At 38.9% G+C, this 27,116-nt stretch overlaps 1 protein-coding gene across 15 annotated transcripts in view; it reads right to left on the bottom strand.

Annotated features, from left to right (window-relative positions):
* Window positions 1-27,116, bottom strand: part of Baz2b (bromodomain adjacent to zinc finger domain 2B) — a 321,551-nt gene that overhangs the window by 2,160 nt on the left and 292,275 nt on the right. For 12 of the 15 annotated variants that reach the window (XM_050122560.1, XM_050122535.1, XM_050122570.1 and 9 more), the window contains 13 exons: window positions 24,652-24,792; window positions 22,328-22,582; window positions 21,243-21,457; window positions 19,879-19,953; window positions 18,371-18,614; window positions 14,478-14,540; window positions 13,301-13,445; window positions 8,640-9,292; window positions 7,870-8,143; window positions 7,531-7,686; window positions 6,583-6,743; window positions 2,343-2,653; window positions 1,821-1,956 (listed from right to left, as the gene is read on the bottom strand). In XM_050122560.1, the coding sequence (XP_049978517.1) occupies window positions 1,821-1,956; window positions 2,343-2,653; window positions 6,583-6,743; window positions 7,531-7,686; window positions 7,870-8,143; window positions 8,640-9,292; window positions 13,301-13,445; window positions 14,478-14,540; window positions 18,371-18,614; window positions 19,879-19,953; window positions 21,243-21,457; window positions 22,328-22,582; window positions 24,652-24,792 (2,829 nt within the window). The remainder of the gene's footprint in view (window positions 1-1,820; window positions 1,957-2,342; window positions 2,654-6,582; window positions 6,744-7,530; window positions 7,687-7,869; window positions 8,144-8,639; window positions 9,293-13,300; window positions 13,446-14,477; window positions 14,541-18,370; window positions 18,615-19,878; window positions 19,954-21,242; window positions 21,458-22,327; window positions 22,583-24,651; window positions 24,793-27,116) is intronic. The other 3 variants (XM_050122624.1, XM_050122632.1, XM_050122637.1) reach the window with 1 other exon arrangement.

Raw genomic sequence — 27,116 nt, 5'->3', positions numbered from 1 at the left:
AAGCTTTTTGAGACAGAGTTTCACTGTGTGATAGCCCTAGCTGTCCTGGAACTCACTCTGTAGACAGGCTGGCCTTCAACTCACAGAGATCTGCCTGCCTCTGCCTCCCGAGTGCTGGGATTAAAGGTGTGCACCACAACCATCCAGCTAAGACAGTAGTTTTTAAAAGTACTGAGCACTCTAACATTTTGTCTGGTTGTATTAGGAGGATCACTTTGGTCACAGATATCTATCTAATCAAAGGCTATGAAGTACTTCTTAATCTATCAATAGCAAACCATGTGATCACCACCATCGTTATTTGTGGTCCTGACAGAGGAACCCAGAGCACTGTGCATGCCAGGCTGAACTAGATGCTACAATAATATGCTGGTGAACATTTTTAAAGAGACTGCTGTCATGGTGTTAAATGATGATGCAAACACGTCAGTAACATGGGAAAGGCTAATTTCAAACCCCAAAGGAACTGAGGATGCAAAAGGGGTCAGGTGTGGTGGGGCCTGGCTCATCTCCATTCCTGGGAAACACAGGACAGCCTAGGCTGCACAGAGAACCTGCGAACTCACAGAGACCCCGTCTCTGCCTCTGGAGTGCTGGGATTAATGGAGTGCGCTACCACTTTTCAGCCAGCTTGGTGGTTTCTTTTTGTTTAGTTTATAACAAAATTGACCATTATTATGACTTCAGAGGATGATAAAAAAATAACTATAAAGTTAATATAAAACGCCAGTGTTTTTATTCACTGTAATCTAGTCTTCAACAAATATTTGCCTAAAGAGATTATTAAACTTACTTAAATAGTTTTTATTAATTTTAAGAAAATATATTTTATTGTTAAATATTTTTATGCTTAAGAAAATGTTCTCAAAGCACTTTCAGGCTTATAGTAAATTAATGGAACTGAACAGACCTAAATCTGTTTATTTGTGTACACTGCACACAAGGCCATGAGCAGTGGGAACACCAAGAGGAAACTGAGGAAAGGAACACTGAATTACTAGGAGCTCTTCTTTTCTTGGGGGAATGATTATTACAAGGAATGTAATTTTCAACTTTAGCTACTCATGAAAACAAGTCTCAAATAGTAGAATTTTGAAGCTGGTCTTTAATTCAAAAGCAAATATTAAAGCAGTTCATAAAGGTCTCTATATAACAGGTACTTCCATACCCGCTACATTAATATGTAATAGGGCACTACGTACATGATTTAAAACAACTGCCTCTTTGAATGTATGTCAACTATAGCTGTTATTTTGACATTTGATGCCAGAATGCATGCTTGCTATACAATGACTAATTGGGTTTCCAAAGATGAAAAGTCAGTTTTAATTATCAGGAGAAAAACAAAAAGTTCTAGTCTTTATGCCAACCTTATCTGATACAAACATGCAAGTCAAAGTTCTTTGTTTTGTATTTAGTGTTCTTATTAGTGATAGAAAAGTAAAACAATTAAGGCTAATGGAGCGGATAATGCTAGTATGTAGAGTGCGCACAGGGCCAGCAGCCTTTAAAATGTTTCCATTAACAACCTTATGCTGATATAGTTCAGGAGGCAAACTGTTAGCATTACAGACAAGTATTCAAAGGAAACAAAGCCAAAATTTGAGCAAGAGAAGACAATATATTTGGCAGGTTGCAACAAAAAGTTCAAGATAAGAAAAAAGAATAAATTGTATAGTATTTAAGAATTAGACATACTCCCAAGTACAGTATATATTATTGTAACAATATGGTAATATATAGTTAAGAAAGATCTGGAGGTTGGGTAAAAACAGAGCAGAGAAAATCAGTCATAGTATTTCTTAAATAAAAACACTTACAACTTTCATAATTGATTTTTCCCATGCTATTGATCTCTGTAACTGCTGGATGCACAGGGCTACCTGTGCAGCACTGCGAGCTTCTGCTAATGCCCTCCTCCAGACCCTGAGCCCTGGGGCAATATCCTCTTCAACTCTGCATTGAGATATAGAGAAATCGAGTAGGTCATGGCCACATTTATGCTCACTGAATGTGAAACAATCATCACACTGAAAGCCAAGCAATGACAAAAACATGGACAGCCAATAAGTATAAAGTTTAAGCAACTAAATTTGATGTAGTGCACAGACTGTGGCTACGTGCCTTGAAGCTTAGTCACAACCAGATAAATGTAAGATCACTTTGCAGATTATCGATGCACATAACAAAAAAAAAAAAAGTTTTTACAAAGCACCATGCAAATAGCATGATCCACAAGGATCACAGACAAACAAGAAGATACATAGATAACAGGCAATAGAAAATAGGCTCCAATTAGCAAAGAAGCACAATAATTTGTCAAGTTAATCTCAATAACCTACCCGTCACCATCACCACTAACGGATGGTGCAGGAGCAGGGACAGTAACTGTGCCCACATTATCCAGTTTGATCTGAATGGTGGTACTTAAGGGGCTCTTCAGATACCTTCTCTCAATGTTCCGCTCCAAATCAGCCAGCCTGGTTACAGCTATATCTAGGGGGTTGTCACTCTTCCGGGCCAGTGCATGTGCACTGTTTTCTTCGTCACCAGGAAGGTCTCCATCATGCTCCTTGTACAACTTAGTAAATGACTTATGTTCAAAATATACCAAGTCCTCCCTTTCTGATGCAGGCTCTGGACACATCCAACCCTATACATCAAGAGAATAATGTCATTACGGTTTCTTCTGAAACTGTTAGACCGGTGAGTTACCTTTACGTAAAATTCAGCAGCGACCACCAGCAGATCTCAAGGATCTTTACTAAAAGGTTTTACCTTGCATTTCCTAATTCTAGGTTAAAACAAGAGCAAAAAAGGAAAAACAGTTGGTAAGAAAGTGTGTGATAAATAACATTGATTACATAAGCAGTAAAATTCAGCAGACAACTGCAAAGGTTTAGACTACCATGTTCATTAATGCGATACATGTACCAAAGGAAATGTCTTGATGGCCTTGAACTTTTCTCTTGATTCTGCCCTCGTGCCTTCCACTGTTCCCCCACGCGTGTCCTCATACCCACTACTTTCTGTTTGTCTGTAAAGCTCAGCATAGCTATTCCCCTTGCCCATATTGTGCTTCCCTGTCTTCAGCTACAATGTAGCCCATCCACCTGGCAGGGCTCCCACCGTGAAGCACGCCCTGAAGGGGTTAAGTCCTCCTGCTGTAGGCTTTCCTAGGATCCGAAAATGCTCCCTAGCCTTGCCATGCTGTGCCTCTACAACAGCACGATGATCTCATCAACATCCTTTTTCCATCACAAGGGCGGGGCCATGCCGGCCTTTACTCATTTCTTCCCAACATAGGGAAGGTAAAATAACGCGTACTCGGTATATACATATTGATTGAATACATGAACAATTTCATGACAATGTTTGTTCACACAATCCTTTGTCCCCAAACCAAAGATTGCCTAGCTTTTAACATGCTCTCAGTCATCGACATTCAAGTGCCTCAATTTTCCGTCATTCTCACTTTCCATTCACGTACCAACGCTGCATTTAGACACCGTGACTTGCTCCTCTCTAACATGGTAAATTTTCGGTCCCTGGTCCTCTGCTCATTCTCCTATTTCTTAGTTAATATTTGCTTGGTTCCTGTCTGTCAAAATCCCACTCATTTTCCTACAACAGAACATGTCTCCACTCTACATAGTTTGGACTGAGCTCTCCCAGATACCCAGCAGAAACCAGTCCACTCTTTAAAATTCACACACTAAACTACAGTTCTTTATGGTTAGTTACTAGATTCCTCACCCAAGTGCCACATCTTACCTTCCTGTTATAAGGCAAGCTTTTTGGGGATTAGAAGCACATTTTGTCCAATTTTATAGTGTCTATTGTCTGATTTTTAAAAATCAGCTCTGAGTAAAAGTATAGCAAACAAAATACTCAGAAGGAATTCCCTGCAAATTAAATTAAGAAATTACTATTTTATTCTCTGTATCAAGACCAAATCTCCTCCTTTATCTCAATGGAATATTTCTATCTGGAAAGGAAGCCCAGGGAACCTGACACAGGAGGTGGATCATGAGTCTGTGGGCTCCTGGCAAGCATGAGGACCTGGGGAAGGCACAAATACTTAGGGGTCACATATAGGCCCAGGGATAACTTATATCAAAGAAACCTTCCCACATTCTACAAGGGAAGCAAAATAGCTGAACAACAGAAACCTTGTAAATATGATACTTCAACTTCTGCAAAGTAAACTAGAATTAGGAAATCAAAAGCCAGATGGCTGTGCTCTGTCCAAAAGTGCCAGTGACCAAAGGCTCTTCATTTGGTTTGCTCTGTTAATACAATATGAATGAATAACGAAGCTGGTTGCTATAAATCTGTAATATTTAAAACTAGGAAGAAAACTTAATGTTTTGGGTAACACTATGATAAAGGTAGCTCTGTACGCTGAAAAGCACACTCAAATAAAGCTAACAGTAATATAACAAAGATAAATGTAAATTTTAGCCTTGACATTTCAGTGATGGCTCATAGTGAGTAAAGTCATGGGATGGTGCGGGTGTTAAAGAGGCCCGCAGTTCAGATAGTGGCAATGGACACTTAAGGTCAGATTAAGGACACCTGCGGCCATCTCTGTGTCACACACCATTACAGACTCAGTGTGTGACAGAGCCTGTAGACCCCCCCATGCTTTTCAGAAAACAACAGGAACTCAGAAGCCAGTTCATAGGGCTCATGGCTGAAGGGGTTAGTCAGCTCACAAAAGATTAAAAATGCAAGCCAGATGGAGGTGGTGCACACCTTTAATCCCAGCACTCGGGAGGCAGAGGCAGGTGGATCTCTGTGAGTTTGAGGTCAGCCTGGTCTACAGAGTGAGTTCCAGGACAGACTTCAAAGCTACATAGAGAAACCCTACCTCAAAAAACAGAATGCAAATGAATATATCTAGTTGATCAACAGCACAATTTTAATGTGCTTTCATTATGGCAAGCTTCTCAGGGTAAAAGTATTTTCTTTTTAAGAAAAAATATGATTAAGTCTTCTATAGATAGTAAGACATAACTATTTTAGTACTTTTTCATCACTTAAAGACAATTCAAGTTATTATTCAGTTCTCAGAATAATACAACAGCACAATTCACAAGCAGCTTAATAATAAGATGACAAGATACTCTACTCAAAAGCAAATTCCACTTATTTCAACTGCGGAGAACATGAGCAAGGGCACGGAAGGCAGCAATGTGGGGGGATGAAGGCATCCAAGTGTGCCGGTTTCAGGCCACACTCTGATCTATAAACACTTGGCATGCTTTCCTAACTGGAGGTCAGTTAGCACTGGGAAATTAGATGGAATACAGTGAAGGAAAATTAGAACCGCGTAAACCAACACCAACAAGGAGTTAACAAGTGACCATGAGAGAGGGCAGCATCAGAGCGTGGAAAGCGGCAGCAGCGTGTGGGAAAGCAAGCCAACTAGTCAGTAAACCCTTCCACATTTCCCAGGGCTACAGCCTGATCGTTGGTCTTCATGCTAAAGATATTGTGTCACCAAGACAATGTAAATTACACGCATTATTCTCAATTTAAGGAGGCAGTGAAACGCATAAACCAAAAAATCCAACAAACATCTTAAAAAAATCATAGCACTAAATGGAATAATTTTCATTTCTCCAGAAAATTAACTTGTGTGGAGGAGTTTCCTTTGTTGACGATGCCAGAGAAATGAGGCGTGCGGACAGTTCACAGGATAGGGGAGAAACACACAGTTTCATAGCACAATAGTTTTAGGAAGTAATAAATTTTGTTTTCTAATGTTAGCAATTATGTTTGTGGCAAAAAGGGATATTATACTAGCTCTAGAAAATGATGGGTTTTTTGAGACCTTCAAAACTAATTATGAAGCAAAATTTAAATTATTGAGAAGGATACAATTATGTAGTACATTTTCCTCTGAATAAAACATAAATATCAAGTGAATCAACATGAGAGACTCCAGTTTTCTAAAGCTCTGCAGGTTTCTCTGCTTAGTCAGCACACGGATATCTATCTACTTATCAGCACAACCATACTACTGCCCTCTTCCTAAGCCTGAGCATCTTGTGTAAGCCTCTTCTGTCTCTCCAGCAGAACTCAGCTCTGGCCGTTGCCTGTGACATCACACCCATCAGATAGAGACATGTGCTTCACATATGGTGTGTCTGCTTACTGATAGAACATGGGTCCTAATGTCTGTATTGTCCTTCCAGTTTAGACTATACATAGAAAAAGTCTGACACACAACAGTTAAACATAAAGGAGTCCTTGATCTTCCATGAACACTGCTGACATTTATGAGAAAACTGTACTTATCATGGTAAAAACAAAATGATTTCTGTGAATACAAAATGTAAAAAACCATACGTGCTACACAGTCCAACAGGCTTGGCTTGCACACATTCTTTGCCACTCAAACGATGACTGAGCCCGTTTCCTTACCTGTACGACAGGAGAGGTTAACTCAGGACTGTTGAGAATTAAATGAAATCGTGTGAAAACATTTAGTACAATAACGACAATATACAATTTATATAATAACAATTACCTTCCATCACCCTAAAGATAGATTATATGCCAAGCCGGCTTTACCTTCACTTGCAAACTTGCTGACGCTACCCTCCTTTCCAGGTCCTCTACTTGCTGGAGGATGTTCAGGTCCAGTTCCATCGCTTGCTCCTCTATGGACCAGTTTTCCACAATATCTCGAGTTACCTGATTTTCTTCATTTTCATTTAATTCAATAATAGCAACTACATTTGAGAAGAAAGTAGTTTTGAAGTCTACTTGATTTCTAACTGCCCTCCCATAGTGATCCCCCCCACAAATGAGTAAAATGCTACACACACTACATCTATAAACTTCACATAGACAAATGTACAATGCACATGCGGACAGTTTGTTGCTGAACAATAAACTAATGGAGACACACAAAACAATATGTCTATAGGTGCTAAAAAATGATAGAAAGTAACACAATTTGAGAAAAGCAATTGGCTACTGTTAAGCAAAATCTAAAATAATAAAGTCTGTGGAAAGATGGCTCAGTGGCTAAAAGCATGTACTGTTCATCCAGAGGACGCAAGTTTGATTCCCTGCACACATAACATGGCTTACTACAACCTATAACGGAAGCTCCAGGGGGATCCAATAGCTCTGGCCTATGCATACACATGCGTAATTAAAAATAATAAGAATAATTTGAAGATAAATAAAAGTAATAAAGAATTAACATATAGTAAAAGGTTTTAGGGTAAAATAATGAACTTTTGGAGCTGGAGAAATGGGTCAGTGGTTAAGGGCACTGGTTGGGGACCCAGGATTCAATTCCCAGAACCCACACGACAGGTACTGCTGTACATAACTCCAGTTCCAGGGGATCTGACACCCTCATACAGACAAATGTGCCCGTAAAAGAAAACAAAACAAAAAAGTAAATAAAAATCTTTAAAAACAAACAAACAAACAAACAACAACAACAACAAAGAACCCTGAATTTTCTTAATCAGATAAAAGAGCAGAAATTTCTTGGGCACTTACCATCCTTGTTCTTAATACAGGCTTGAGTAATATAATCCAAGTGCTTCTGTATTTGCTTCTGTAGTGCCTTTTCCCTTATTCCTCTGAGATGCAGCACTTTGAGCAATGTTTTCAGGTCCTCTGGGTCAATAATTCTCCACCAACCAAACTGCATTTCTAAGTTAAGACAAATTATGCCCATAGTTTACATTATTTTGACTAGGAAATAATGGCAGAACAAACCTCAAGATTTGTCAGCCACAAGGAAATTCATCAGAGATATATTTACAAAAGAGAAATAAACTATCAGCATGAGAATCAAGACACAGCGAGGGGCTGCAAGCCACCGCTCACACCTACCTTCTGGGATAGGCTTTGGACTAGGGAAATCTACAGGCTTTGCTACTTCAACAGCTGCTGGCTGAGCTGTGGTGGCCTTTTCCGGTGGAGGTACTGGAGACTCACTTTTACTTGAAGCAACACTGGAGGTCAAGAATGAACTACCATTTCCTTCTGGCAGTCCCAAGCCTGACCCCAGACCAGGCAAAGGTGATGTAAACGGGACATTGGAAGTGAGTACCCCAGCAGGCCACCCACAGAACTGAAGGCCCATCATAGACATGCCGCTTTTCACCTGTAAAACAAAACATCTTAAGCTCAGATTGTGGTTCCTGAGTTCAATCCCTGGCACTCACACGATGGAAGGAAAGAGCCATCTCCTGCACGCTGTCCTCCGATCTCCATATACTTAATGTAATAACAACATTCACCAAACAGAAACAAAGTACTCATTAATCTAAGGAGTTGGGGAATGTTTGGAAACTTAAATTATTTTTTTCAAATTGTATCTTTCAAAACCAATATCCACTTATCAGAGAAAAACTACACACATTATCAACAATATTAATTTTCATGTTATTTGTCCCCAAGAGTAATTAATTACATGTTAGTTATACTGCAGCTGCAGCAAACTGAAGAGTAAGCCAACTTAATAAGGCTAGATAGCAGGAGAGCTGATGAAGCCTGTGACAGACATTCTGACTGCTTTGGTTTTTCAGACTGTCTCAGGATGCTTGAAGATCACCAAAGGTCAAAGTACGGCCACAACCTGTTTTGTTAGCAGCACTAACCTGAAGAGGCGGTAAAGTAAATGGGTTCAGTCCAGCAGGGCTCTGAGAAGACGGCCCAAGAAGCGGAGCTGGAGCAGGTGATGGTGACTTTGATGGTGGCTGAGACTGAGGAGTCCCTAAAGCAGCTGGCATGTCAGCATGGGTCAAGGAAGTGTCGTCACAAGGTGTTCTTGGCAGAAGGCTAAACCACTGTCTGTTCTTCTCAGTCAGTGTTTTTAGCAGTTGGTCGTTGGGGAGAGGGCCGTACAACTTCGCACAGCTACCCGAGGCAGAGCTAAACAGACCTGCGTCTGTCTTTTCCAAGCCGCTCTGCGCTGCCGCCAAGGGAAGGCTCCCCAGGGAATGCTTGCCCCCATTCTGATGGGACAATGTACATCCGTTCGTATTAGCAGTCGGTTTTGGGGGGGTCATAATATCTGACTCAGGAGGCATTTTAGCTACTTCCAAAAGCTTGCTTAACTTGGAGAAAGAGCCAGGTTTCTGAAGAAAGAGGTTTGTGTTATCTTTTTCTTTAAGGTCTTCCTTCTGCTCACAGTGATCGGGAATGGAACAATTTAAAGATTCTGCAGGAGTCTCAAATACTTCTTCTTCTTTCATCTGGAGACTTTCTGCCTTTTTAAGCTTTTCTTTTTCTTTTGCAATTTCTTCTAGGCCTATACAAGCAAAAGATGCCATTAAATTAAGTTATTACTAAACATTAAACCATTACTATAGCTAAGTTTTATTATTCACCAAATTATATAAAAATACGTCAAATTTCCACATCTTATAGTCTTCATTTTCTTATGGATTTTTTCAATCATTAGCATAAAAAATTAAATGTACGGCTGTGGAGATGACTCAGTGGGTAAGAATGCTGGCTGTGCAAGTACGAGAGAACCCGAGTTTGAATCCCCAGAACGCACACAGCAGGCATATGAGGCCATCGTGCCTGGAACTCAAGTGTTGGAGGGGAATCTGCAGGCCCATCAGGCCAGCAGAAACAGTGACTTTCTTCTGCAGCCAGGGGCCCTGTCTCAAGGCCATAAAGAGTGGTAAGGATGAGGTCGAGACCAGCCTGGTCTACAGACCTAGTTCCAGGACAGGCTCCAAAACCACAGAGAAACCCTGTCTCGAAAAAGCAAAAAAAGAGTGGTAAGGAAAGACATCCTATGTTCTCCTCTGGTCTCTCCATGCATGGCACAGACACACATACAACACAACACACAAGCTTACCCCCATACATACACTCTCTCTCTCTCTTCAACAACATTTATGAATGTGCAGTTATTAAAAACAAAACCTACACAGTAAGAACTAGTAGATCTGTACCTCTCAGCCTGTGTAATCTGAAAAGGGGAATCCAGTCCAGCCTACCTGTTTCAATAATTTGTGACTATGTATGAAACATCAATAAATATATAAATAACTATGTCATATAGATACATTTAGTATCTGTGTGATACGGAATGGATGATTTCATGACTACTCTGCTCAAAGACAGCAGTAGAGTAAAATTATCTACTATTAGCAATAAATGATATGCATTTTAATTTTTATATTTTTTACATAACAATAAATGGTATTTTTCATTTGTGCATTTAAAAAATCTATTTCCTTGGGCGAATTCCTTAAAATAATCAACTTAACATATATACTTTTTAAGAGTTCTTGAAGTATACTGTCAAACTGTCCTCTAGAAAGTTTGGGTCAAACCCATAACCAAACACACTCACCCCAGAAGCACATAAGGATAACTGTTTTTTTCTAGATCCTCACAAAATTAGATGCTATCAATATTTTTTTTTGTCTTTGCCAATGCCTAGGAGGCAAAACACTAAATTGGATCACATCTGATCATTAGTGCATTAAATATCCTTTTGTGGGCCACCATTTCTCCTATTAATGCCAAAGGATTCAAAGATGAATTTTATTAAAATGAATCTACTTTATTCTATCTGAAAACCAGCTCACTTTCAGGCTAACATAATCAATCAGTCATGAAGGGTACAGAGTCTGTCCATCCTGCCTATTCCTCCATCTTTACTGCTGCTCAAGACTAACATGCTTAATCAGATCGATACAGGTGTAACTTCCTCCAAGGAGTTACACACACACACACACATCCTACCTAGCTTGTGGCATTCACCATTTTCAAGTTATTTATTTCCCACTTGAATAGTTTCTTTGGAGCTCTATCTGTTCACACTCTTTGTTCCTGTTTTATGGTGTGTATGTAACTTATGGTTTGGAGTACTGCATAAATAGAATCCTGTACACTCTTCTGCAAAATGGGATAAAATCCCAAATCCTTACTAAGGCCTCAGCACTCCACAATATCTGACAAAACCCCTATAATCTCTGCACCATTGGCCCTGGAAAATATTGTTGTTCCCATCTCCTCTCTTTCTGCTTCTCAAATACGCGAGGGCTTTTCTTCAAGGTCTCTGCTTGCTGTTCTCATGCAGGACAGTGTTCCGCTCAACAGTTCTTGGCCCTCAAGGCTCAGGTTAAATACCCTTTTCTCAAGAGTGCTCCCTGATCACCCTGAGTGCACTAGGTGTCTCCCACTCCTCTGGAATGTCATTCTACGTCGCTTCCTTTACAGAGTTCTGAACATAGCAATCTGTTTTTACTCTTCTCCCTTCTGTGGTAATGGATTTCCAGTCAATAAGCTCTCCTTAACAAGGGGGCTGCTGTAAAATAAAGGATGCGGCTAGAGCTGGAGATAGTCAGGGACCCAGACAGGCATGTGGGGCATGCACAAGGCCCACCAGTACAGTGGCGGAAGGGATGGATGCATTCCAATTTCCCTGAAGCTCTACTGTGAGAGCTTCCCATGGCAAAACACTGCACTGAACCTCATTTTGACCACAAAACACAATACGCTGAGTAGTATATCATGTCTAGCCAGTCCTCTATTAACGTTTGAAAGCTCTCAGTCCCTTCTCTTGAATTAGCTTCTAATTAGAATTAATACTATATCATACTAATTAATTCTCCCGAGCAGCACTAGGGACTAATTCGCCTGAGTTTGCTGGTTCTTGAGATCACAGGAGTCGCCCCTCACTAGAGAGGAAATGTGTCTGGAAAAACACGAGTTTGTCCAGGGACACCGATCACAATTCTATTTGTGTTTTCTCTCTTCCTCTCTCTTTCTGTTTTTAAGTTGCCGAGGGTTCACATAAAGATTTTAAGAATGGTGTTTCTAAGCAGGGCTGTGGTGGTACACACCTTTAATCCCAGCACTTGGGAGGAAGAGGCAGGCGGATCTCAGCAAGTTCGAGGCCAGCCTGGTCTATAAAGTGAGTTCTAGGACAGTCAGAGCTGTTACACCAACACTATCTTGGGGGGAAGGGGAGAAAGAAAAGAAAAAAAAAAAAGAATGGTTGTTCTATTACTAAAACAAATGCTTTGTTACATTTCTACCTTCTATATGATTAACCAAGTCTCTCTCCACACTGCAGTAGTCAGTTTTTCTGTAGGAAAACCAATCTCCCTCCTTCCTAAAAAGGTCTTGCTATGATATAGCCTAAGGTGGTCTCAACCCTTTGCCTCTCATGAGACGGAATTACAGAAATGAGTCTAGGGCCTGGCTATAGATTGTTCTTCATAGAAATCTGTACCTCCTATAGAATCTATACATTAAGAAGACACGTGTATTTACCACCAATATACTACCAAGGGTTGAGAGCCACACCCTGGGACTCAAAAGTGCTGACACAACCCTACCTTCCAATCAGATTCTGACATCTAGTAACACTCAGCAATGGAGTTCTGAAAAGCTGAGCTCAACGAGCCTTATTTAACACAGAAGGTTGGCTCTATCATCCAGTTTACCGAGCACAGGTTAGCTCTATCATCCAGTTTACTGAGCACAGGTTAGCTCTATCATCCAGTTTACTGAGCACAGAAGGTTGGCTCTCTCATCCGGTTCACTGAGCCAGAAAGTTAGCTCTATCATTCAGCCTCCTAAGCACAGAAGGTTACCGCTATCATCCACTTCACTGAGCACAGAAGGTTAACTCTATAGTACAGTTTGGAATGGGATATTTAAAGATGAAATATTAAAAATCAGTGGTGACAAGTAAAGAAGTTAAAGGGGTTTAGGTGCTCATAAATTTTAAAATGAACAAGATTCTAAACTGAAATGAAGATTTAGGAAAGGATCTCAGAGCCAGTCTTCTGCAGTTCTGTCAGGACAGTGCTTACTGTGAAAGGCCAGGTCTCAGAGTCTGACAGTGGGAGAAGAAACACCTGCAGCAGAGTCACAGGGGGACAGTGAGGACCACTGCATGCCGTGCAGCAGAGTCACAGGGGGACAGTGAGGACCACTGCACGCGGTGCAGCAGTCACAGGGGGACAGTGAGGACCACTGCACGCGGTGCAGCAGCATCACAGGAGACTGGCGCAGAAGAAAAGCAAGAGCAACGAACCCTCAGCGTAAGAGGCTTCAATGGAATGAGAACTGAGCACTCGCTATGCCCAGTAACAAAGCACACTTGATTATGAAAGGACACAAGACAGGGCAGTAGCAACAAGCTTTCTAAAAATGCAATATCCTAGAGGGCAGTGGTGGCGCACACCTTTAATCCCAGCACTCAGGAGACAGAGGCAGGCGGTCTCTGTTTGAGGCGGGGGCAGTGGAGACAATATCCCACTTAGGAGACTGCAGTTCTTACCTTCACCACTCTCCATGCCTTCTACAAAAATCCCTCCGCACTGAGGAAGAATCCAGTATCTGCGTCGGTAACGGTCCTGACCGAACATCATTGAGCGCAACGAGTGGGAAGCATCAAAGAGCTTTCGCCTGTACTGGCTCTGTTGCTGTTAAAAAGTCATCCATATAATTACATCACAGACACTGCGTGCCGTAAAAGTCAGCAAAGGTACTCTTATGTTTACTGCGTCATCATACTGTCCAGTACATAGAAACATGATGGTACACGTCATCAAATACGTCACTAAGCCAGAACGAATCGGATGATTTCAGAACTTTGCCAATACTTCTCCATACAATTAAGCATGCCTACATCTGTTCAGTTTTGTACACATGTTCTCTGCCTTTTCAACACATGCTTAAATTTTGACATACAGCTAGGGAATGAACACTGAGACAATAATGTACAGGCATCTTACAGTACTTAACAACTAATTTTTGGGGTTGGGGATTTAGCTCAATAGAAGAATGCTTGCCTAGCAAGCGCAAGGCCCTGGGTCCAGGCCTTAGTTCTGAAAAAAAAAAAAAAAAACAACCAACCAAACAAACAAAAAACCCAACCAACTAATTTTTCTGCCATGAATGTGAAGGAGAGTAGGGAGGGGTCTAAGGGAGAACTTGGAGGGAGGAAAAGAAAGGAAGAAATGTAATTATAGTATAATCTAAAAACAAAAAAAACTTAATTTTTCTTAAAAAGATTCATCTTAAATTTTATTATGATACTGAAAACAAAACATAAATTTTAATGATAAATACTGAAGTATAAACAGTTCATAAGTCTAATTTAAGTATAATAAATAAATGTACAAGTGTAAAATGAAATAGAAATATTAAAATTACTATGAAACTCAGAATTTTTTTGAGTAATTAGTTCAAAGAGAATATATTTTACTGATCATTAATTTAAAGGTCCAATTGAGGAGTCTAGACCTCTTTCTTCACAGATTTGGCTAAGCATAATGCTTTCAGAGGCTTCTAACTCCAGCATCCAGCCAGTCAGGTTTAACTGTGAGGATGTTTCTGGAATCCTTCTGTTTAATTACTTATGGAAAGCTTGCTGTTACTTAGCACCCAGAAAAACGAATCCCGGATTTTAGAACACTATACGCAGATGTGAACACACATCTGAGCATGCTTACTTTGCTCAGTTTCTCAATCTGTTTTTCCAGCTCCTCAACACTTGCTGTCTGGTCACCTTCATCCTAAACAATAAAACACAGAATTATTTATCTGCTTCAGAGTTTCATTCTTTCCTCATCAAATCTCGCGTGAATGCATCACACACATCCATAGCTACATACAAAGTATAGAAGTAGTAAAGGAGGAATTTTAACACTGAGCAGAGTGCTCAGAGCACTTTTTAAGGGTACTGGTTAAAGAGAGGGGCTTGTGTATGACACATGAACATTCAAACATTTACATTCTTAGCTCTTCAATTCATTTTTGATATTTCCTCTGGGCATTTTTTCTGGCATTCCCGTCCAAAAAGAAGCATTTTTTCAAAAGTCACCACCACTTGTTCATACACATCAGAAAAGAGATGTACACCTAGTAAACAGAGGCGAGGGAGGAAAGGTGTTCACAGTTTCATAATCACCTATTATCTACGCACTTCTTATCCAAAGTCAGGGGACAAGAGTTACTTTGGCTTTTACATAGACCGTGCTAAAAGTAACATGAATTCTAACTGGGATAAAAAGATAACAAGCCTCCAAATCCTCAAATCCTGACTCTCAGCTAGGTACTTAAATATTGATATAAAGTGATCTTTTCATAAGCAGGACCAATGTTTTGAGAATTTACTAAAGCAAGAATTACATTCCAGCAACAGATAACTGGAATACGGTAACAAAGTAGTAATGCACCTACCAAATCAACCAAATGCAGCCTCTTCACTTGTCTAGTGGTGTGGGATTGTCCTAAGGCCTGGCCAAAACAAGGCAAGTATCCTACAACTGTGGTCCAAACAACCTACAAACTGTAATTTTTAATACTTCTCTCAGGATGAGAAAGGAATGATAGTCTACTAAGTTTTAATTAAAGGAGTTTTGGTTAATTATAATTTTAGTTGGGTGGTGGCTGTGCACGTCTTTAATCTTTTGGGATACAGACGCAGCTGGATCTTTGTGAGTTTGAGGACAGCCTGGTCTACAGAGCAAGTTCCAGGACAGCCAGGACTACACCGAGAAAACCATGTCTTGAAAAACCCCCAAACAAAAAAACAAAACAAACAAAACCCATAATTTTAGGAAACATAAAAGAACCTAGAAGATCAGAGGTATGTGACAACAGAAAGAACATACATAATTATCAAAACTAAAGACAGAAATTATCCTCACCATGGTTCTCCACTGCTTCTTAATCAAAAATGCCTTTGAGCTAATCATTTAATGTTCCACACAACCTCATGTACATCACCTAGTGAGGACACAGCCCAGCAGAGTCTCAACACAAGTCCAACAATTAGGAAAGTTATGTGTAAAAGGAGTAAGCATGGAAACAGAAAGGAATTGACTGAGACAAAGGGTGTGACTTAGTTGAAGGCAGCATCTTCTAACTGAGCCTTAATGAAAAACCACCCAGTAATTAATCCTTCAATAACTATAACTATTGTACTGACACACAAACTAGAGTTAAGCAAGAAGCCAAGGTTGCTCTTGGATATCATCAGTACTTTATTAACTAACCAATATTTCATACATGTCTACCAGGCCTTTATTATTATAAAGACTCCTTCCAATCATTTCAAGGGGACAAAAGCTCTTCTTTTCTTAAAAAAAGATTATTTAATATGTACACAAGTATATAACAATTAATGGAGAAAAGAGGTCATAAATATGGAAATCTCTGGAGGGCAAAGATGATATAAGATAAAAAATAGAAAAAAATAAAAATGATGCAGAAAAAAAACCAAACAAACTATTTAAGACGAGGTTTAAACTGCAGCCTTGGCTGCCCTGGAACTCTCCTGGCAGCCTAAGCAGGCCCCGATCTCACAGATATGCTCTGTCTCTTGGCCTCTAGGGTACATGTGCCAGCCACTCCCACAGCAACTTTTTTTTTTTAAATAAGGCCGTAGTATGTAGCTGGGACTAGCTTGGGACTCCTTGTTCTCCTTTTCTTAGTCTCCTAAGTGCAGTAGGATAGGCACATGTCATTCTATCTAGCTAAAGAAAACATAAATTGGTTTTTTAAGACCCTAAAAATTTATTATTTTAAAACTTTTATACCATTTCCTTATGTTAATAGTAGGATATATAATGGTAATAAACCCTATATCTAACGATGATTACTCGCACTATAGCTATGTTAAATGACATGTTCTATGTATAAATAATAAAATCTATGGCTCCCAATTATGTAATTAAAAAGGAAGTCCGAGACTGGGTAGTGTGATACACAGCTATAATCTTTAATCTTTTGAAGATTTACGTGTTTTTTAATCTTTCAAGCTTTGCACACATACAAAGCTGAGACCAGAAGGGTCATGAACCAAGGGAAGTCAGGGTTTGCATGGCCTATATGAGCAGACTGTCTTCCCTTTCCCCCCAGAAGCAAGGTGAAGCAAACAATTTCTACCCATCAACCCACTTTAGTAACATCACTCAGCAGAACACACTGAAATCCCAAAGCAGGGCTAGAAATTTGTGCCAACATTTAAGCCAATTTATAATATTAAATATCTAAAAAAGCCACCAAGCCTGGAAAGGCTTAGCTCCTGTTATGGAAATGGCTCCACTTTCCAAATGAAACAGATTACTGATGGATGGGTCTGTGATTCTCAAATTAGATACTTCTTACATATCTGCGACAAAATGAATGTTTAAGTACATTATATCAGGGCACAGGGCCAGGCACGTGCAGCCCCACGCTAGTCAGAAGTCTCAGCAAGAGGCCCTGGCCTCTTGGCCTCGAGTTTGAAGCCAGTAGTGGTAACATGAAAGTCTGGAGGAAGTGGAACAGTTTCTTCCTGCAACAAATCTCAATGTCATCTTTGCAGGGCTCTGACACCAAAAGAAAGTTCAACAGTGGGACCAGGTCAGATAAAAAAAAATCCCTGCATAGCAAAGGAAAGGACAGGTGGAAAAACAACCCACTGCATTTCATAAAAAATAATGCCCAAACAATTAAGAAACGCAGCATCGTAGCAGCTGCCAGACACTGTTCTCTGCATTCCCCATGCGAACATCCACCCTGAGATGTAGTTCTCAGTGAATGGCTGCAGAAAGTACTTGTGAGAGTTTGTTCCTCTAAATGCCTAATGTCCTTCATGGGCATGTGATCTACATTGCAAATATCTTCCCATTATGCCAATTAACATTCTATCTTAAAAAAAAAAAAAACTTCTTCACTGACAGTGGTGAGGGTGCTCAGTGCTGCATTCATCTTGGGTTAAAGCTGTGAAAGCTAGAGTTTGCACTAAACCTGACCAAACCTTTGAGGCATGAGAGGTAAGCAAGTGTAACACAATGTGTCAGTGATACCAGAGAGAATATCTGTGGATCTGAATCGACAGCACTCTAGAGACAATTCCTAAGATGCTGATGGTCATGTTTCAACTAACAACAGGGATACATACATTCAGAGCAATACAATATTAGTGATTTCATTACTTGAACATCACAGAGAACTCTGAAACAAAACAAGATGGCAACAATGTCAGCAGGTGATACGAGCTTAGGGGACCATTGTGACACACCTGTTGAGTAAAGCATCTGCACACACAAAGCAAATCTAACTTCCAAGTTTCTTTCCATGTGCAACCATGGAACCATAATTAAGTGCTTCCTTAATTATCACAACACACGTCAAGAGACAAATACAACACTATCTTCAGGCTGGGAGCACAGCACAGGCAAGCCTGGCAGGGGAAGAGGAAGAGACAGGAGGAGGAGGAGGAAATAATTTTCAGATGAAGAAACTGGGACAAGTAAATGCCCCAAGCTGAATTCAATGGCTTTAAATGTCGTGTTGGTTTTTGGCAGGTTGCATAGCTCTTGCTAAATCTTACACATGAACCTGACTGGATTACCTCATCTTCACAAATATCAGTCTTTTTTCCTTTTTTGTCATCTTTATCTTCTTCATCTTCATCATCCTCGTCTGCTTGATCATCACTGTCATCATCATCATCATCATCATAATCACTGTCTCCTCCCTTCCTTCTCCGCTTGCGTCCTGGAGTGGGGGTGCCCAGGGGATGCTGCTCTTCTCCGAGATCAATGCCTCCTGCAGTGTCTCTTTTGCCTGTTTTCTTTGCATGAATTATCCTGAGCCTTTAAACATTAAAAGAAAGATACAGAATCAAAATCTACTGTTGTCACCACTAAAGTTTGTAATTTTTATGAGCATAATGCCAAACTTTCTTTTTCCCCTCTTTCTGTCAGTGCTGAGGATTCAATAGTGTTTCCTAGGCAAACATCATTATCTCACTCAGTACTTGGCACATGAAGCTAGGTCTCATTTTGTAGCTTAGGTGGCCTTAGAAATTTGTTATCCTCCTGCCTTTGCCTCCTATGTGCTGGGATTCCAGGTGTGAACCACCGCATCCAGATCATAATGTGAGTCTTGAGCTCATGTAATAAACAATATGTATCAATGGCAGTAAAAATTCAAGTAGAGAAATTTAAGACATATGTTTCCATATTTGACAAAAACCGCCCATGAAAGCTGAGATGAATAATTCTGACAATGTTCGACTGGTACTTCCGGATTTCTGTACTATGTGCCTGACTACATTTCAATTCAAATTACTGCAAAGAAACTAGTCTTTTAACATTTTTAACTTATTTTATGTGTTAGCATGTATGTATTCACACCATGTGAGTGCCTGGTGCCCACAGAGGTCAGAAGAAGGCATCAAGTCTCTTGAAAGTGGGATCTATAAATGGTTGTGCACCATCATGTAAGTGCTGGGAATTGAACCCAGGTCCTCTGCAAGTACAATAAACACTCCCAAGCACTGAGCCATTTCTCCGGGCCAGAAAATGTTCTTCTAGTCTATTTATTTATCTTAATTTGGGAAAAGTGTTTCACTATGTAACTCTGTGGTCTTAAACCCTAGATCTTCCTGCCTCAGCATGCTGAATGCTGAGATTACATGTGTGGGTCATATACCCTTTTAACACAGCAGATGAATTTATTCCCTGGAAGGAAAATAATTAAATTTTAATATTGAATAATTTTTATTATATTTTGTAGAAGCAAACTTAATTAAAAAAAGAATCATTACGAGAAAGGATAGTCCCAGATATCAACTAAGACAAATACAATCCATTAGCAACAACAACAGAAAACATGGTTGCTTGACTTTGCTGAAAGAAAAAAGAAAAATGTCTCTTTTAAGTTTGAAACATGAGTTCAATGAATCTATTTTCCTTGTCTGCTTTTAGATTCCATCACTTATTTCAGACTCCAGGTGAAATAGTATCTTTCTTGTACAAAAAGTAAAGTTTAAACTCCTTCCTTCCAGCCCACATGCCTTACTGGAGACTTGAACTAAAGGAAGACAGCACATTAAATTAATAAAATAGAACTTACTTGCGGAGTTTACCTTCCACTACCCATTTATCTCTCCTCAAGTTTGACATATACTCAATGTTCTTGTCGATCTCACTGCCAAAACAAAGATGTATAAAAGATATAATCCACAATGTGTCCATGTAACATGCAACATCATACATTTTCATAGGTAAAATTATACAAACAATCATATTTCATACTGACTTTAAAAAACAATCATTTCTTCATTAGATACAATATTACTATTAGAAAAGTTACTTTGGTAACAGGGCTGTAATACACTCTCACAATTCCTTATAAAAATAGCATTCTGATGGGTCTGGTATATATTTAGGAAATGACCATTTTCACATTCAACTGGAAATGAGGACATAGATGTACATTTACGTAAGTATATATACTTACTTATGTACACATAACATCTCTGTGTATGTCTACATGTCAACATGGAAAATATGGATGTTGTGGTATTTGCTGGTGGTAATAGAATGGTTGTGCCTTTATTCTTCCAAAACAGAAAATATCAATGTTCTCTGTACTATGAATTTATATGCGTATATATATATATATATTTTTTTTAAAGAGCCACTCAGCATTACTATTTGTCATCATGCTTATGCATAATGAAATAATTTCACAAACAAAATATTAATACACTCTTGGAGATATTTGAAAAGGACACAAAAAATAAATGATAACATTCACATTACTATATCATAGCTAAGACAGGTACAGAAGGTTTAATTTGTCTACCAATGGTAAAAATAAATTTACAAATCCTTTTTCCTAAAAAGGTAAAAGACTAAAAGTAAGACAAGTAAATTTTTAGACAAATTAAGAATAAGCAAAGGATGAACAGTGAACCTGACATGCTCGAACACTAGCTAACACTTTTGTGCATAGTAACAGAGTGCCAGATGGACTTGAAATCTTAAATAAAGTATAAACTACTTCACTGGCCAACTGGAAATCTAAGGTTAGACTAGGACACAAAGAAATAAGCAACGGGATCACTTTATGAATTTAAGGAAAATCAGGTCCTCAAAGACGTCAAAGAAAAAAATTTCTGGATTCCTAGAATGGTTCTGGATTCTAGCACTGGAGCAAATAATAAAGATATCCAATACATGAAGAATTAGCAAAATGATTAAACAATAAACGTAACAAAGAATACAGATTACATATATGCAGAAAGATCATTATGTTCACATAGAACACAGAACACAGAGAAACTAACTGAAATAGTATTGCTGGCTATCTTCTAATGGTGATTTACGATTTTGATTTTCTTCTTGGTGCTAGTCAATAACTTCCAAATTTTCTAGAAGCAGTTTGCATCCCCCATGACTAGACACATTCAAAACAGGAAACGCCTGGCTTACCTCACCACACTCTTGCTGCACGCCAGTTCATTAATGAGGAAGGCGAGGACGGAGGCTTTCTGTGCTGGGGTGTGAGCCTGGAAAGCTTTAGTCTTGAGGCTCTCCGTCAGCTCCGTCTGTCCACAGTGGGCTTCCATGAAAATCTGCAAAACCTCCGACACATTGTCTCGATTCACACCCACATTCAGCAAGTGCTCTCCAAGAGCGGTTTTGGCCTAGAAAGTTTGGCATTTTTATCAATGTTTATCATCTTCATTCATTCAAAAATAGGAATAAAATATTGGCTTATATGCTCTAGATATTACTAATAAGGACTTTATCACAGAACTGGAATGGAGATAAAACTGCATGATAGACAGATATTCACATGTCTATTGTATTCCGTCCCCTTATTAAACCCTTCCTGGACTGAGGGAAGGAGAAGAATCTGAATATTGATAGGAGATAGATTTAAGTAGTCATCAAGTATCCTCTGTAAAGACATTTTGGCACGAATGGCAAAGTACTGATGATCAAAATCACTGTGATTATTTTCTACCTTTATTACGTCAAGTCAGTGATAGGCACATGGAGAAAAACACCATTGCCCCTGGAAGCTTAGCATTCTACAGTATTGTCTAGAGAAAAGATACCTTGAATGTGTATCTGATAAGACAGACATATGTGCACGAATGGAGTACTTACTGACCAACACAGAGTCAACACTGTGAACTAAATGGCATTCAATAGCCTGCTGTTTACAACAATTGTCAAAGGAGAACTTCAGAATCAGCATGCAAGTTCTAAATCCTTTAGCAATTATGAATTCTGCTTTTGACAGTTACCACTGGTATATTTCCATAAATGCCTACAACTAGAGCAATAAAGAGTAACCAGGAGGCTGGTCTGCATTCCTCCATCTACCAAGATTCTGCTACATTTGCCCCAACTGTAACCTAATATAAATCTACATTTAACTCCAAAAGATAAACGTGAACAATGAAATAAAGAACATCTATACAATCTTCTGCTATCATGGAAAAGTTAACCAGCAATACAAGGAGAGTACAGACTTAAAGCAATGGGTTAGATTCGGGTGTTTTTACCTTGTATCCTGTAATTAGACCTGGATCACACACAGCAGCTGAGAGGAGTCTCACAAGCAAGTCTTGGACTTCACCCATGCTGTCCCCTACATTTAGCAATCCCTCTTGAAGAACACTGAGGTTTGGAACATCAATATTCACATCAAAGCCCAAAACTTTACCAAAGTTTCGTAAGAACTGCACCACCATGAGACAGTCTGAAAATGTGGTTCCAGAGAGGACAAGTCCTGGGATGCGAGGCCACTCTGGCAAGGGCTGCAAACAAAACACAAGAAAAATTAACACAGCTTTTAAAAAAATTAAGTCTAGATTTTGTTTGTACATACAAGGTTATGTACAGATATGTAGACACTGATTCCCCCCTTAACTGCTGGTTAAACATTTTTCTCTCTCTCTCTCCTTCTCTATCTATCATCTATGGTGTTTGTGTTGGATGCATGCAGGAGGGTATGGGCGGGCGGGCAACAGTATGCCTATGGAGGTCAGGAAACAACCAGCAGGAGCAGGCTTTCTCCTGTCATATGGGTTCTGGAGAATATCAAATTCAAGTTGTCAGGTTTGATGGCAAATACTTTACTCATCTAGCAAAGATACTAGCCATTTCTCCCATACATATTAAGTACTTTATTTTTAAAAACAGAATCTCCCACTAAACACCTTGGGGCTCATTAATTTGGCTGGACAGGTTGGCCAGGGAATTTCTCGCCACTCTGTCCTGGGTTGACGACACCTGGCCCTGCCTGTGCCCAGTGTCTATGTGGCTTTGGGCATGCACACGCAGGTGCTGGTGCTTGTGTGGCAGGCCCTTCACTGACTGAGTCATCTCTCCAGTTCTCCAAAGCATGGCTTTTCTATCATCCAAAGAAACTTAAGCTGCTGTATTTCTTTATCCTGTATATGAGGATAGAGTTCCTGTGAGCATTACTGCAGCTCCCAAGGCACTAATATGTAAATGGTTTTGAAAGCAAGCAATCACCTGCAAATCTGGGTTGAGCTAGATATGAATTCAAATTTGACAGCAGAAAGAAGAACTGAAAATTTCTTATGTTGATAAAATAAGGTTATATAACAGCATGAGCCACACCAAACCAATCACGCGACCAAAACCAAGCAACAAACCAAGCAAATCAAAATAATAAGCATTTCAAAAGTACCGTACCACTACGTAATTATTCGCTGAGCTCTTCGTGTTTAATGGTGGCTCAGAACTGCTATGAGCTTGCACCATGGACATTCTGGTTGGAAAGAGTGAGCCCATCAACAGCTAACGGCTGCAGTAAGTCATTGGGTCCACATTACCAGAACTCATGAGTCTGGTTACAATCCAACTCTAGGGCTGTAGGTCCCTGTGTTTAGTAAAGCATCAATATGAGCTTTAGTGTTAAAATTAGAGAGAAATCTCTTTGCCACTTCTGTACGCACACATGGCAGCACTCTAATAATTAAGCTACATTAAGTTTATTATAGACATTAAAAATTCAATAGGTAATCTAAATTAGGCATATTTTGCCCATGTATGTAATTTAAATTCTATATGAAAAAAGTAACTTGTAAATATTATCTGGATTGGCCCTTTGCTCTGCACTTACTCAGGTAACTCACTGAAGAATTTCTTTTAATATTGTTTGCAAACACTGAATTATGAGTAATAGCCAATGCTCTACTTGAAAGCCAGTTCATTTTGCCTTCCTTTTTCCCATTCTGCTTAAGAAAATATAAACGTCCAAACAAAAAAACCTGACAAGTATATATTGATTTTTATTTTAAAGCAGTTATGCTAAGTAAAATAAATTGAATGTTAATTTAATGCAAGCCCTACTAGATAGCATGGCCTCTAACAGCAAACAGTGTGATCAAGGGCAAGGTTCCTCTTTGTCTCAGGTTTTTCATCAACAAATTGAGACAAATAAATACCAGTGCCCTGGGACTTTACTGAAGACTAGACCAAAACATGTCCTTCAAAGAATTCGTATAGGCACTCAGCATGCAGTGGACACATTCAATAGAGTAGCTGACCAACTGGAGGAACTCAGATAAAGTGTCTGTGGGGGTAAAGAGATGTCAAGCTTTTCTGTGCTCAGTTACTGGATAGAACAAGAGAGCCACAGAGGCACATCTGCTTCTCTGCCTTGTCCTTGTGATTTCTGGGGTCCATCTAGGAGGACTGAGAGGTCTGTAGTGCTGCATTGACCAGCAAAAGGACAGCTGACTATCCAGGCAGAGCGGACCACGCTTGGAAACTCGTGCTCTTCTGGAAAAGGAAACTGACAAGAAAACTGGAGAAATGGGATTTGCAAGTGAGATGGCTCACACATCATAATCACCTTTTGGTCTGCTAAGCACATGTCTTCATTAGGCTTCTTTAGTTCCTTTGCCATTTCTAATTCCAGTCTCCGCTGCTCTAGTTTGCGCTCCTTATTCAACCTTTTCTCATCGCGTTTCTCTTGTTTCAATCGTTCTTTCTCCTGAAAGAGAAAATCATGCACAAGAAATCTTAATCCTGACAACTGTTTGAAAACACTCTAATGATGTTCCCAAAGTGATCAAATTATTATTATTTCAATGAAGAAAATCATCTCTAAGAAGCCTAGGAATAAGCTGAGAATTGCCTAGAAACAAGGACTTTGTTTTTAAGTATTTTGACATTTGAATATTTTTACTATTTTATTCATTTTTTTTAATTTTATGTTCATATTTGTCTGTGTAAGGATGTCAGACCCTGTGGAATTGGGAGTTACAAAAAATTGTGAGCTGTCATGTGGGTGCTGGGAATTGAAATTGGACTCCCAAGCTGTGCACCTGTTCCTTAACATAACTGCATCCTCAGGAGGATAAGGTGCGTGGTTTGTAGCTCAAGAAAGCCTTTACGATTTTTCTGAATCCCAGCCACTACCATCCAGGTTGTTTTTTCTAACAATTTTTTTAGCCTAAACACTGCTACTATTTTTTGCTCTTACCATGTAATTCTAACGCATATAGTGTGACATAATGCCTACAATAACTTGAGCATGTGATTAACTTGCTAAATGGTTAGTTCTTCAAAAGCCTTAAAAGTAACAATGGAAAACATCTGAGTTGGTAATTAAACATATTCTTTAAGCAATTCCTTATGTTTCCTTCTATAGACAAGGATAATTTGATGTCTCTAGTCTTCAGTTTCTTTTTATCATTCTAATTATAAGACTTCCATCACAAATTTCACTAAACTCTTGAGAAGCCACTTAAAATTTTACTTCAAGGTTGCAAATAAATGTAAACTCAGAGATTATCTTAAACAGAACTGTGGTAAAAATTTAGAATTGGTTTATTCTTAGTAAGTTTATTTAGAAGATGCTAAAAAATGTTAACACACTTCAGATACTCTACAGTACAATACTAAATTACCCATTTATTTACGTAAAGAAAAAACATAGAAAGGAGATTTCTAAACTGGAAATCCAATAATAAGTTTAGATTCTTTTTGAAAGTAAGATCAGTGTACTGTACACAATGAACCATAAACACTATCTGTGCCACTTTCTTAGACAGAAGGCCCTGCAATGTTATGTGAGCACCATGGTTAAAGGTGGATATCAAACAACAGAAAAAGTACATAAACTCAAGGAAACTAAGTAACTCATTAATAAAAAATTAGTCAAAGCAGAAATTAAGAAGGAAATTAAAAACCTTTTGAATTTAATGAAAATTAAAACACAACATATCCAAGCTATGGGATACAATGAAGGTGTATCTCCAAGAAGTAAAAATGGAAAAATCTCATTTTAGTAAGTAACTTAATGAAATACTTAAAGAAAACAACAACAACAATAAAACCAAAAATAATAGCCAAAAAGAGTAAATAGCAAGAAATTGTCAAACTTAGGAAAGAAGTCAATGAAACAGAAACAAACAATAACAAAAACAATACAAAGAATCGATAAAACAAAGAATAGTTCTTTGAGCAAATCAACAAAGTTGACAAACCATTATCTAAATTAATCCAAAGAGACACAATTGATAAAATTTGAGATGAAAAGGGAGAAATTATAATTCACTGAGGAAATTCTGAAAATCATAAGAACATACTTTAAAAATCTGTATTTCACCCAACTAGAAAGCCTAAAATAGATGAATTTCTTGATATGTACAACCTATCAAAATTAAATCAGGATGAAATAAATAATGTAAATTGATCTGAGCACCTTAGTAAAATAGAAGCCGTAGTTAAAACTTTCCTAACAAATAAGAGGCCAGGACAAGATGGATTGAACACAGAATTCTACCACAGCTTCAAAAAACTGAAGTCATTATGCCTCAAATTATTCCACAAAATAGAAACTGAAGGAACATATACTAATACTTTTTATGAAGCTACTCATAATTCATACTAAAACCACAAATGGATCCTACAAAAAAAGAGAAAATTACAGAAAAGTATCCCTTATGAATATTTAAAAATTCTCAAGAAAATACTTGGAAACTGAATTCAGGAACATATCCAAAAGATTATTTACCATGATCAAATTGGCTTTATCCTAGAGATGCAGGGATAGTTCTATATCTAATACATAAACAGACTGAAAGACAAAAACCCACATGATCATCTCATTAGATTCAGAAAATGCCCTACAGCAGAAGAAAACACTAACTTATGCCATGTAGCGAGCTGCGTGGTGTCACACCTGATGGAGATGTATAATCAACTCCTGAGATGGCTAAGGCCTGACCTATGCTATGATCACGCAATGATTATCAGCTGCCTGCATATGCGTGAACCTATGGGCAATGCCCACCTGGCAGTTCGGGGCTG

Source organism: Alexandromys fortis, unplaced genomic scaffold (assembly GCF_014885135.2).
Source record: "Alexandromys fortis isolate MF-2015 unplaced genomic scaffold, M_Fortis_MF-2015_v1.1 scaffold_8_9099976_23576923, whole genome shotgun sequence".
Classification (NCBI taxonomy): domain Eukaryota; kingdom Metazoa; phylum Chordata; class Mammalia; order Rodentia; family Cricetidae; genus Alexandromys; species Alexandromys fortis.
This window is presented reverse-complemented; position numbering and strand designations above follow the sequence as displayed.